The following is a 13,316-nucleotide window of genomic DNA, read 5'->3' as shown; positions in this document are numbered from 1 at the left end:
TTTTTTGAGGGGTGTAGCTACTAAAGATATTTTGGAGGCAGCTACTTGGAGTTCAGTGCGCACTTTTTCTAAACATTATCATCTCCCTCTTTATTCAAAATCTAGGGCTGGGTTTGCCACTGCAGTTTTGCAGGGCATGTTAGCAGCTCCCAATGTTTTATCATTTTGCCATCCTCCCTTTACCTTTGCTTTGGGATTCTACCCACAGGTTATGACTGCAGCAATGTGAGATGAAGAACATAGTACAGTTTTGTACCTACCATAAATGTAGATGTTCGAAGATCCACATTGCTGCAGTCCAATTTTCCCTCCCTTCTTCCCCACTGTAGTTTGGGGTGGTTGTGTGGTTTGGGTTGTAGATATGGTTTGTACATGGGTGGTTGGATGTTTTCCTATTTTTTTGGCTATGGCCTTTCTTTTTAGGGCCTTCTGACATCTGGGGCAAGAAAGACTGAGGATATGACATCGGTCATGCGCTTTAGTACCACAGCGTACTGACGTCAGATCTAAGCGACCATGACCGACGCCAGCCTAACACTTTGGTATTCGGGCCGACCGAGGACAGCGAACTACCCACAGGTTATGACTGCAGCAATGTGGATCTTCGAACATCTACATTTATGGTAGGTACAAAACTGTACTTTCGTCCAGTGGGCTTTGACAGCACACCCAGTGAATTTCCTGGTTTGCCTGAAAGTTGTATATATGTCAACAACACATTGTGTGGTGGCTGACCTCCAGTCATGTTGTTGTAGGTTGTTTTGTTTTCCTCAGCCAACACCCATGGTTAACCACAGATGTTCCCCTCCTGGGGTGGGGGGGGGGGCATTTTGAAGGGAAGATATCCATTGTACCTGGTCTCTTTCAGAAGCCTACTTCACATCAACATCTTGGAGGTGTGAGTGGGCCTGCTTGCATTGCAAACCTTTTTAAGATCCTCTCCCCAAGGGTGTGATAGCTATCAAAACACAAAATATGTCTGTGGTTTGGTATATGAAGAGACAAGGGGAACTTGGTCCTACTCTGTGTGTCAAAAGGGTATGCGCATTTGTCAATGGGCGATGTCCTCACAATGGTTTCTTTTAGCAACGTACATTCCCAGGAAGTCCAACATCTTTGCAGAGCATTTTAATACCCTATGAGTGGTCCCTCAAGCCTTCATTGGCAGCTCAGATCTTCAGATACTGAGCCCAGCCTTGCAGCAACCTCTTTGCTATTCCTCTCAACACCCTCATGCAGCAGCTATTTTACCTTGGTTCCTCCACACTGACAAGCACCGAGAGATGCTGTTCTGCATGTTTGTCCTCCTTGCCTCCTGATGGTGAGTCTCCTTGCTCCCTTCTGGCCAGGGCAAATACGGTTCCCCTTTCTATGGACTCCTCTAAATCATCTGCCCTGGGTACTGGACTTGATTCTAGATCTGATTTCTCACTCGTTGGGCCAGCCTTGCCAGAACCTAAAGCCCTCAAGCTAACTACCTAGTTTCCTCAATTCCAATGATGGCCAAAGATCCCAAGGTTTGCAAGAGAGTTGTTCGCATTCTTTCATGTTCTCAGAAACGTATACTCTAGCAAATGGAAAAGCTTTTCCTTATTGGCTGTTACTAAAGATCTAGACCTGTTTAAAGCTCCCCTATATGCCGTACTGTATTTCTTAGCTGGCATGTTTTATTCTGGTTGCAGGTAATCCACCATCAAGGTTCAGTTGGTGGCTATTTCTAATTTTCATAGTGGTGAAGGACAGTTTTCCTTCTGTCTTGCACTGCATCTGCCTAACTCTGTTATTTCCCTATCTGTATGCAACTGAAGCACCATGGTCTGAGCTCCTCTGTCATTCTGCTTAGTTGAACAACCTCAAATTCTAGCATCCTGGTCCACTGGCAAGGTCTGCACCCACCTCTGCCCCACTGGTCTCTGAATCATATTTCCCTAATCTTACCTAAAGCATTGGCCCATCTCACTTCCTCACTTCTGATTCACCCAGTTTTTCTCATAATTTCTTTTCTGTTTTTAGCTATTTGAATACAGTTTAGTGACAAAAAACGCAATAGACTCGTAGACTATGAAGAAATGCTGTGTAGATACCCAGAACAAGAGACCACGAAACTTCACAATATATTTATTAAACATTAAGCACCTTCACCCAGGAATCTCCCAAGCTTCATCAGAACAAATTAAAATTCCAAAATACACCTATTTTTAAATACATTGGTCAGAGTTAAAGCCAATCAAACCGAACATTTAATAAATGAGTATGCCCATTTTTAACCCTTCTTAATCTGAAAACATTTCAATACATATAAACAAACCAGTGTACTCACTTTTAAAATCAGTGAAGCGTTGAATTTAAAACTAGATAATTCACATGTTATTGTATGAAAAAAAATATTAAAAGAATATTATTAGTTTAAAAACCTCCTGTTGAATTTATTTAAAATACTGACCAAGAAGAGTATCATAAATAAAAAGGTCACTCAATAATTTAGCTGCCCTTAGTCTAAGAACACTAATACTGGAGTGTTCAGTTAAAACTGGGTTCTTTGTTGCGTCGAGTTTTCGCTGACAGAATAATTTTTTATACTCGTGTTTGGCCTCCCAGGGTCCTCCCCTTAAATCCTGTGTGACCTGTTCTATTATATAAAATTTAAATTTATTACCCTCACACTCTCTTTGGTGTCTATACAAGGCATTGTCTTTCTGCCATGACATACAATATAAATCTTTATATGTACGTCTTCTTATAGGTCTCTCGGTCTTGCCTATGGAAAAACTGGGGCATTTTTCACATGTGGCAATATATACCACCCCTTTGCTGTTACAGTTATAATGTCCTTTGGCCATTTGATTAAATTTCCTCACTAGAAGAAATAAAACAAAAAAGAAAACGCTGAACAATGCATTTAAAAACGGGTGTATTTTGTAATTTTAATTTGTTCTGATGAAGCTTGTGAGATTCCTGGGTGAAAATGCTTAATGTTTAATAAATATTGTGAAGTTTCGTGGTCTATTCTGGGTCTCGACACACCATTTCTTCAGTCTATAGTGGCACATTCCTTTCTGCTCTTGCTTCTACTTGCTTATCCTTTGGTTATCCTTGCTGTTCTGAATCTTTGTCCTTCTAACATGTCTGACTTGCCTCTTCTGTACTGTTCCTCTCACTGTCCTTCTATGTTAGAATTGATTACTTTGTTTTTCCTGCCTTCCTCCGATTTGTTTACTTGATGCGACTGTGTCTCATGCGGTCTTTCTCCTTCAAGAGATGCCATATGATGAGGTACAAATGTTTTTTGTAAGATGTCCGACGTAATGTACTGGTATAATGCACTTGAAAGAAATGTCTGTGTCCTAGACTATAAATATAAATGTATTTTTTTTTCAATATATGAAAGCTCACTTATTTACACGTACAAAAGTTGAGGTACTTAACACAGTTCTTAAGGGCATATTTTCTCTCAACTCTTGGTGTATTAAAACACTTTTTTTCTTTCCAAACAATTTTATTAAATTTTCACACATGACAAAGGCAGTCTTACATTTATATAAATGGAAAACATACAAAATGATCCCACTTTAGTTGAAAACAGTTTACATCACAGACACCATTAAAACAACTGTAGTTGCTGCGTATTGACACTTGGGTTGAATAACGCTGAATCTTTGTGACCTTGTGTATGTATTTTGTACAAGGGTAAAGTGCATTCAGACAGATGCATGGATTTGAGTGATGCAGACAGAAGAAAGTGAGTGGTATCCTTTAGATGTGCCCTCCATTTTATAGTCTATAAGAACAGTGATGTGTTTAGCTGGTGTTGGTTTTTAACCAACACTACCGCAGACTTCAGCAATGTGTGAACATGTTGCAAAAGAATCCTTTGAAGATTTGGCATTATAGTGAATGTCACACTTGACTTGTTTTCGACTATTTGCTTACAGATTTTTATTTTTATCTGCTTTTGTAGGTGTTACCTAAGCTGTACATGGACACTGCTAGTTTAATTTGGAATGGTAATGCAGTATCTGGACAGAAAGCCCTAGCAGAGTTTCTTGAATCACTGCCTGCTAGCGAATTCACAGTGACTATGTTAGATTGCCAACCAGTTCATGGTATGGATGTTTTTATATTTTTCACAGTTTTTTATTTATTGACTGTATATGTGCAGAGCCAGTTCTTTGTGGTAAGCGATACAGTGCTGTCACTGAATCCACTGCATCTATTGATGCAGATGCTCTATTTTAATGTATTGCATTTAACATGACCCAAGGGTCATTACATGTTCATATTCTGTATGGCCGTGACTTGGTGTGTTTAACTGCAGTTTTGTAATCTCTTTAAAGGCAGCCTTGGTCGTTTTATTCACATTGTCACCAAACAGTAAAGTAGCTGTTAAGGATTGGTGTCTCTCCATTATATGCCAGTTGAATTTTTTTATTTATATAAAATTAAAGCAACATTCTCTTACTGCAGTAAATCATTTTTGCCCTTTGTAGACCTAAACCCTACAAGTGTGTCATCTGAGTAGGCAGCTAGATCTTGAGTTCATCATGCCCTGTTGTGTGGGTTAAGCCTGATGATGACCTTGAAGCTTGATGTCCTGTTGTGTTGCTTAAGCCTCACAATTACTTTGAAGATGATTTGCTTTTGCACTTCACAGAAGAGTGTTAAGGTGGACTGCTTTACACACCATGTTCTTTCTTTTTATTAAGCTTGTTTTGATCCTAGTTTGAGTGGGATTTTTCTCACAGTCTTGTACACATGCATATTCCGGTATTTGTGATGCATGATGCATTTGTCTGTACAAATACTATAATGGCTTTTAAAATGTTATCCTAGGTAACTGTAAAACAACATTCCTGCCATAGAAATAACTAGGATTCCTTCTCACAAAAGCCAAAGATAAGTTCAGCTGACAAGTGGTGAATGATAGTGTGTATTACCCTCTCTGCTGAGGTCTTTCCAGGACATTTCTAATGCTGTAAGGACCTAAACTGTCAGACTGATGCTTTTAGAAAGGGATATGGATTCTACAAGACACCAAAGGTAGATCTGACTGTAATATGGCGCTTCTAGCACATATATTGTGATGCAGTCATTTTACTAACTTTGTGTGTATTAAATATACTTGTGTGCAGGTATGTAACAGTTTAAGTGAAGAAGGTTACAAACTAAGGTTAGTGCGTGCGTCTGTCTGCCTTGGAGGTGTAGGGTGCAGAATTTATTGGAGACTTTCTACTGATATCTCCCTCTTTCTGGATAGTTGGGGACACCACTTCACAAAGAGTATAACTTTATTCTGCGTTTGTCCTAAAGGATTGAATTTAATACATATTTGATATGTTTGAGGGAGAGTTACAGAGTAACAGTAGCTAGTTTATCACCTTTGAAGAAAGAACTGATGAGGATGTTTGCATCTGCACCCAGTCTGTTGCCTTCTGTTTGGGGACACTAGGCATTCATAGGTTCGTAGGCAAGTATTAGGCTAGCAGTCCTTGTGCACTATGTTGAGCCAAGCCAGTTTCCCCTGTTAAGTTTGTACCTCTTGTCTGAGAGGTAAACACCTTAACCACTATGCCAATTCCTGAAAATCTGAAAATGGTAAGGTATAAATTATTTTTGTTTGCTTCCCAACATGAAAAGCACCATTTTGTGCATGGTGCAGTCCAAGCTGCAAATGTAAAGAATGTTCCAAGATTTGTTGTATCTATGTGCTGTTCTTGATACTCATTTAGTACAAACAGTATAGATTTAGATGTGCCTGCACAAAAGTATATATTTAAGGTTAGACGTCTGGTATACTCAGTAATGCTGGCCTTGACGCTAATCATTTTAATGCTTTCGTTATTTTCCTGAAAAGTTTAGTTTTGCATTCACACATGCTTATGGTTTGAAGTGCCTTACTTTATAGAGTCTGTCAATTCAGTGAATAGTAAATGCATATGATAAGATGCTTATTTTGAGAGGCGACTAGTATTACTGAAAGTATGCTAGGTACCTTTTACTAAATGTACCTTTTTTCATCTTGTAACAGAGTTCTTAGCGTTGAGTACACATTGAGCTGAGCTTGGGTCTATTGTGAGAAAGTCCTGAAGGGTTATTGCATTATTTATGGCTGGACTTGTCCTTGAAATAGAGTGCTCATGCTGGTGTTAGTAAATTAATCCAATTTATATCCTCATAAAAAAAGTTTGCTCTGCTCTGTAGCACAGGGTATCTGGCCAGAATTCATCCGTCAATGATATTGTGCACACCTGTGCTTGCTTGCACTGTTATGAGCCCTCTTGAAACCAGTACTGGCATGCACAATTTTCACTTCTTTCTTGCCATTCAGAATGGTTTTGTCTTTCTTTCATCAGTAGTTTGTGTGAATGTAAAAGTTCCGATTCAGTAACTATATTTTGAATTCTGGCCACATTATGGGTATTGAGAAAAGCAGTCTTTTTGGCTTGCATAAAAGATTGAAACAATACTAATTTCATGAACTCTAATCAAACCCCGACTTAGTAATGAAGTCTAATTTCATGAACTCTAATCAAACCCCGACTTAGTAATGAAGTCCATTTCCATTATAATGTAAGAAGCTCTATAACACTTGGAAAAATTAAACTGGGAGAAGTATAGTGTATGTTGAAATTCAAATTATCCTTTTTTTATGTCATAATTTTTGGTGGTTAAAGTTATTGTTTGATTGTGTGAGGTTACAAAAAAGCACTTTTGAGCAAAGTGCTCATTTATGTCTTTGCCCTGCCTGGTAATATAGCTATTTTATTTTATTTATATATTGGCATTTGATTCCCGGGAAAATACGACTGCGTATGTGAGGAGGCCGAGAGAAGAGCTCCAAAGTATTACAAAAACGTTTTAAGAACAATAATTTTGCAGTCTTCAGAAGTAATTCAGAACATCTACAGTTTTAAATAAATGGACCAAGTAATATTTAAAGAAATTTGAGCCAGTTTAGATAAATTAAAGGTAAGTTAGTACAATACAAACAGGAATTGAAATATGAAGTGAGAAAAAAAGGGCAATGGCATATTTAGAAAGAGAGTCAAGGGAGAGCAGTTAGGAAGGGAATGAAGAAGGGGGCGGGTAAGGAGGTGTATGGTATAAATAGGTACTTGCTCACGTAGTATATCTTGGGGTTGAGCAAAAAAAACGGAGCCAGATTTTCACCAGAACACACACACCAGCATTGCCCTCACATAAAAACACAAACCACACACCCACCTTGGCGGAGGCTCTCAATAAAAATCTACCCAAACAGCAGAGACCTCCAAGGCAGAAATGCACTCTACCACCACAGCACTAATCACGAGACCCATCTCTCCTAAACAGTGTGCCACTCAACCAAAGCCCCTAAGGCAAACAGCATGCCCGGCACACTGATGTCCCACTCACTAGGTTGAGTAAGGAGAAAGTAACAGTCAGCTGCCTGTCGGGCGCCAGGATCCGCCAAATAACGCATGCACTCGGGTCCCTCAACAACAGGTACAAATATGACTCTCTCATTGTACATGTGGGTGTGAATGACCTGAAATGTACTTCCCTGGACTACACAAAAAGAGATGTGGAGGAGCTCTTGGATTATGTAGCCCAGGCGGGTGCGACCCTAGCCCTGAGCAGCATCATACCATCACCCAGAATGATGCCACAGTACAAGCAGAAAATGATGGATTTCAACAACTGGCTAAGTTTCTGGTGTCATTCTAAGGGGATCCAGTATCTGTCTGTCTGGGATGACATGATTAACAGACCTCGATGCTTTGCCAAAGGTGGCCTGCATCTGTCACCCCTGGGCTTCCAGATACTGGCCAAGGCTCTTGCCACCCCTATAGTGCCTTTTTTAGGCAGTATTCCAAAGACCAAATTACCACCGTTACAGCTACAAACAAATGCAATCTGAGGGTCATGCTGCTCAGTGCTAGAAGTCTAAATTTCAAAATGCAGTCACTCAAAGCACTCCTTAAAATGGAGAACATCGGCATTTGTGCTTTAACAGAGACCTGGTTTAAAGCAGCAAAAAAAAACCCTGTACTACCAAGCTATAAGTCATTCCACACCTTTCGGCCCCAGAACTTGGACTGAAGCTCCAAAGGCAGTGGTGTTTCCATGTTCATAAAGGATGCACACATCTCCAGACTGGTAGCGCAACATAATGCATCAGAGATACTTCAGGTGCAGCTAACATTGGGTAAGACAGTGATTCAGGTCGTAGCCTGTTATACGTCCCCAGCCATGTCCCAAGGCACTCGCTCCACGTTCCTAAGCACCCTGGAGAATATTAGGGTCCAACCTACTGGGGCACTTCAACTACCTCTCCACTAACTGGGAAAACTACTCTTGTACCAATACAATTGCCCAACGATTCCTTGAATTCATTAATTCCAATGCCCTGGACCAGCTCGTTCTTACCCCCCACTACAGGTAGCAATATCCTTGAACTGGTCATTAGTAACATGAGCGACCGTTGCTCTGCACCAATAGTCAACTCTGCTCTGGTTAGATCCAACCACAAACTAATCATCTTGGAAATGCACCCCCCCCCCCCCTGCAAAGATAACCACCATGACAAACTTCTCCAAAGCCAACTTTGGGGCTCCTAAGAACAGAGGTGGCTAACTTCATGGCACCCATGGAAATGGAGAATAGTTGCAAGACCGCCGAATCATACACCAATGCACTGTACGAACACGTACACAAATGCATGGCTCTTGCCATACCGAATAGAGCTGGGTCTATGTCAGATGGTCGAAGTTCCATTACTCCGAACACCTAATGGTCAAACCATTATGTTTGAAGTTACAGAACTTCGACTACGTAAAAAAAAAAAAAAACTAACAAAAAACTGACAAAATAATAGTGTTGTAAGCAGGGGGGCAAGCCCCCTTGCACCCCCCATGTGGGGGGCTGTGCCCCTCACACCCCCCCTCTACTTAAATATACCAACTCCAAGATCGCACTACATTGAAGTGAATGGAAACCTCCGCATATGGAGATTTCCATTCAGGCACTCAAACTTTTACAAATTTGAGCAAATGGTCTCAACCATATGTAGTTCGAACTTGTAAAAGTTCGACTACCTGATAGGAACCCAATAAAACCAAGATGCTCTCCTTCAAAAAAAAGGAAGCCAATCTGGTGGTCCCCTGCCATAAACAAACTCTACAACAGAAGGATGAAACTGATGCGGAATCAGGTGAAGTCCCAAAGCTGGGAAAACTCCCTTATCAGCCTCAACAAAAAGTTGAGATCCCTCATCAGATTCTCTAAAGCTAGCTATGAAAACAGAATTGCAGCAAATAGTAAAGACAACAAGACCTTCTATAGTTATTAAAAGAACCTCCACGACAATACCCAGATTTGCTCTGAGCTACTGCACAATGGTACCTCCTATACTGAGCCAACAGATATTGCCAATGTACTGGCTGACAAAGTCAGTGCCAACTTTACCCCTCCCCCCACCAAAGGACCAATCACTATACCAGTAGATTGCCAGGCACCCAGTATTACTGCTGTACAGGTTAAAACAACACTGTCCAAGGCCAATAATACAGCTTCTGTGGGACCTGACAATATCCCTGGCTGTGTTCTACATGAACTACAGATTGAACTGGCACCTCACCTGTGTGCTCTGTTCAGTCACAGCCTCACCTCTGGCTTTGTCCCTACCGAATGGCACGCTGCTACAGTCATCCCTCTCCACAAGGGAGGAGCGACTTCAGACCCTGGGCACTATTGCCCCATTAGCCTGACAAGTCTGATATGCAAAGCTATGGAACGCATCATAATGGACCTAATAAACAAGGATGCAGGGAATCTCCAAACTCTGGATCCCACACAGTTTGGTTTTGTGAAGGGTAGATCATGCCTGCTCAACTTGGTCGACTTCTTTGAGTTAGTCACCAGAGCTGTGGGTGAAGGCAGGGTGGTTCATACAGCCTATCTTGATCTGGCCAAGGCCTTTGATACCATTCCCCACTCAGGAGTCATAGAAAAACTCACTAAGCTAGGTATCAACCCCTGTATCACTAGGTGGGTTGCAAATTGGCTCACAGAACCCACAGTGTGAAAGTAGCTGACGCCAATTCAGACTGCAGACCAGTCACAAGTGGAGTTCCACAGGGATCAGTCCTGGGTCCTCTCCTGTTTGGTATCAAACAGAAGTCCAGTCCAACACGAAGGTACTCTGGCTGACAAAGTTCACAGACCATTGCAAGTTGGGAGCCATTATTAACTCCCCAAGTGATGATGACATCCTACAGAAAGGACTCACTGAGACAAGTGACTGGTGTCAGAAACATGCCAAAAAATGTCATCCTCTCCTTTGGGAAAAAGAGTTCCCATGTACTGCCACATCAATGGTAGTCCACTGAACACAGAAGGCATTATAAGAGAACTGGGAACACAGGCTGACAGCAATATTTCTTTTGACCACCACACTACCACTGTGGTCAAAGTCCTTCTATGTGGCACATCTCATTACTAAGGGTTTTGCATCCAGGAAGAAATAGGTCATTGTCTCCCTCTACTCTTCCCTCATTAGGCCAATCATTGAGTACAATTCCCCATTTGGCATGTACCTCACTAGACACCTGCAAGAACTGGAGAGACCACAGAAGTACCTCTCAGAGGATACTAGGCATTAAACACTTTGTCCTATATGGACAGACTCAAACTCAACTATTCTCTGTCTCATATCGCCTACATAGAGGCGATCTCTGCTTGACCTATAAAGCCATGTCTGACCCAGCTCTGTTAGAAATGCTACATCTAAAGAAATCCCAATCCCTCCACACTACACACTCCAGAGACCTCAACCTTATTACCACAATCAACAGAACGTCATGGAGGGACAGGATCATAACCCAGAGACTGCACATGCTATGGAGTAGACTCCCCATAGACTGCACATGCAATGGAATAGACTTCCCATACATGTTGAGCAGAGCACCTCACTGGCCCTCTTCAAGAGAAATCTTGATGAGTGGATGGGAAATAGAACATTCACCCCAGGGATCACTCCAGTGGCTTTACTCGACAGAGGCACTAGAAACTAAGGTCAGGTGGCACGATGCCAGGGTAATCCTATGGGCTAGGCTTGTAAAGGCTCCAGGGCCTAGTACACACCTACAAACCTAAGGATAGCCAATGCTGACTACTTTTTAAGGTACTTGCTTGGGAGATCAGCGGATTTGAGTTTGAGTAGTTTTATGTAGGAAGTGGACACAGTTTTGCAGGTGAAAGTGGATATGATGATATTTGGCTGTTGGTGGTGTTGGTATTAGATGTTTGGAATTCTTGGTTAAGGACGCTATACTATCTGAAGTAAGGGTCGAATTTTCTTGCAGTTTCAAGTGGTTAGTTATTGGGAGCAGGGTAAAAATTTAATTTCTGGCTGAGATACAAGATTTTTTAATGGTTGACCAGATTTTTTTATGGTTGTTTAGCTTTGTTCTGAATGTTTATAGTTTTTTTTGTATTCATTTGTTTGATTTTTTTTTGTACAGTTGCAGAGCATTCTGAAGTTTGAGATAGTGTGATGTTTTATATTTTTGCCATTCTTTCCACTTTCTTCCTATCCTGCATTAGCAGCCCACTCTCTTTACATTGCCAAATTGCAACTGTCTCTTCCTTCTAAGAGGTGCAAGGCAATTCAGGATATTTAGGAAAGGAATTCATTTACAAAGTCATCTTAACAGGAGGATTTTTTTTTTGTACATTCCAGTTAATAGATAAGGCAGTAATGAATATTTCTGGGTTAAACTTAGGTTGTTTTATAAATGTGCTGTTTAAGTAGATGTTTGAGATGTCTGGTTGTATAGATTGGAAGATATTCACTGAGAGGGTCTGACATTGTACCTGTGGTGGTGAATTTACTAGGTTTTCATACTAGGAACCAGTCTAATAAGACTTGATATCTTCCTATGATGTGCGAGTCTATTAATTGGTTGTGTGAAATGGTGCAAGTTCATGCTAGATGCAGGGGAGTTTAGATGTGTTTCTTTAGGCGGAATTGTTATGGATATCTAATGTAGACTATCTTCATTTTATTAATTTCTCCAAGTCTTTTGGGTTTCTAATACCATGATGGAAATGGACCCCATTCCTTAGTCAAAGTATGATTAAAGTTCATGAAATTAGTATTGTTTCAGTTTTTGGTATTTGCCGGAAATGCTCTTCGCAGCACCCACAATATGCCCTGTAATGACTCTCTCTACAGTTCACACACAGTTACATTTATCTACAACCTATCCAAGTATGATTGTAAAATCTTTTTTTATAAGATCCATTGCTCCTGCTACTGTTGGAACTGTCGGGGTGTCCTCCTTCCACATTGCTGTCGTCTCTGCCTGCAAATCCTGGTATTTTATGACTGTGTGCAACTCTCTGTATGTAAGACGCTGTAGTCACTGGGTGTAGCAGTTTCAATGATCACTTCTACTTTTGTCGTCTTTTCTTGGACTACTGTATCTGGTTTCCTCACATTTATTTTTTGAACTATTGGTAATGGGTGATCCCACGTGATACAAACTTAATCACTTTCTATAATGCTTTGTGGCTCTTATTTCCAGTGTTTTTCGGCTACTTCGGTATTATGTTTGCACAATCCCCAGTGCAACAGTCTTGCCACATTATTATGCCTTTCCGTATACAGTCCTTCTGTCATTAGTAGACCACAACCAGAGCAACAAGATGTGTGCCTGTTTGCAGTTCTGTTTCACAAAACCTACATTTTCCTGTTTCTCCCACATGTTCAGTGGACTTTATAAGCCAGTGTGTAAGTAATCCACTATCTTGGCCACCAGTATTAACCTTTCGTCTGCTGGTTTAAAGTCAGCTCTGCTTAATTATTCTTGCATTTGGTCCTGATCAGCATGAGGTTGTTCCAAGAGTTTTCTATACTTGAAACTATATATTTTTTCATTTTTCACATTCTTTCCTTCTCATCTGATCCTTCACCTTATATTATTTCTTTTGTTTTTTTGGAACATTCAGTTACTGCCTGATTTTTATGTACTACTTTGTTTGATTTCCATTTATGCTTGACACTGATATGCTTCTGCTAAACTAAGCAGGGAAGTCCTTTTAAATTTATTCTCCTCATATTTTAAAACTCACTACATTTGGATCGTGTGAGATCAGCAGATGTATATGCAGTCCTATGATTGCAGATCTATACATGTAATCAATTTCGAGGAGGCCTATACCTCCTTTAGAACAGGGAATATATAGTCTTGGTATACACTGATTTGTATAAATCTTTTGATAAGCATGAAGGATCCTTCTTGTTTTTCTGTCCAACTGATCCAGCACCTTTTGAA

General features: G+C 40.7%; 1 protein-coding gene across 1 annotated transcript in view; it reads left to right on the top strand.

Annotated features, from left to right (window-relative positions):
• The window catches only part of NXT2 (nuclear transport factor 2 like export factor 2), an 89,343-nt gene that overhangs the window by 59,214 nt on the left and 16,813 nt on the right, over positions 1–13,316 (top strand). Inside the window, exon 3 of the mRNA XM_044057283.1 lies at positions 3,959–4,103. Coding sequence (XP_043913218.1) covers positions 3,959–4,103 — 145 coding nt within the window. The remainder of the gene's footprint in view (positions 1–3,958; positions 4,104–13,316) is intronic.

The sequence above is a fragment of the Protopterus annectens genome, chromosome 15.part0 (genome assembly GCF_019279795.1).
Source record: "Protopterus annectens isolate FY-2018-M chromosome 15.part0, PAN1.0, whole genome shotgun sequence".
In the NCBI taxonomy this organism is placed as follows: Eukaryota; Metazoa; Chordata; order Ceratodontiformes; family Protopteridae; genus Protopterus; species Protopterus annectens.
This window is presented reverse-complemented; position numbering and strand designations above follow the sequence as displayed.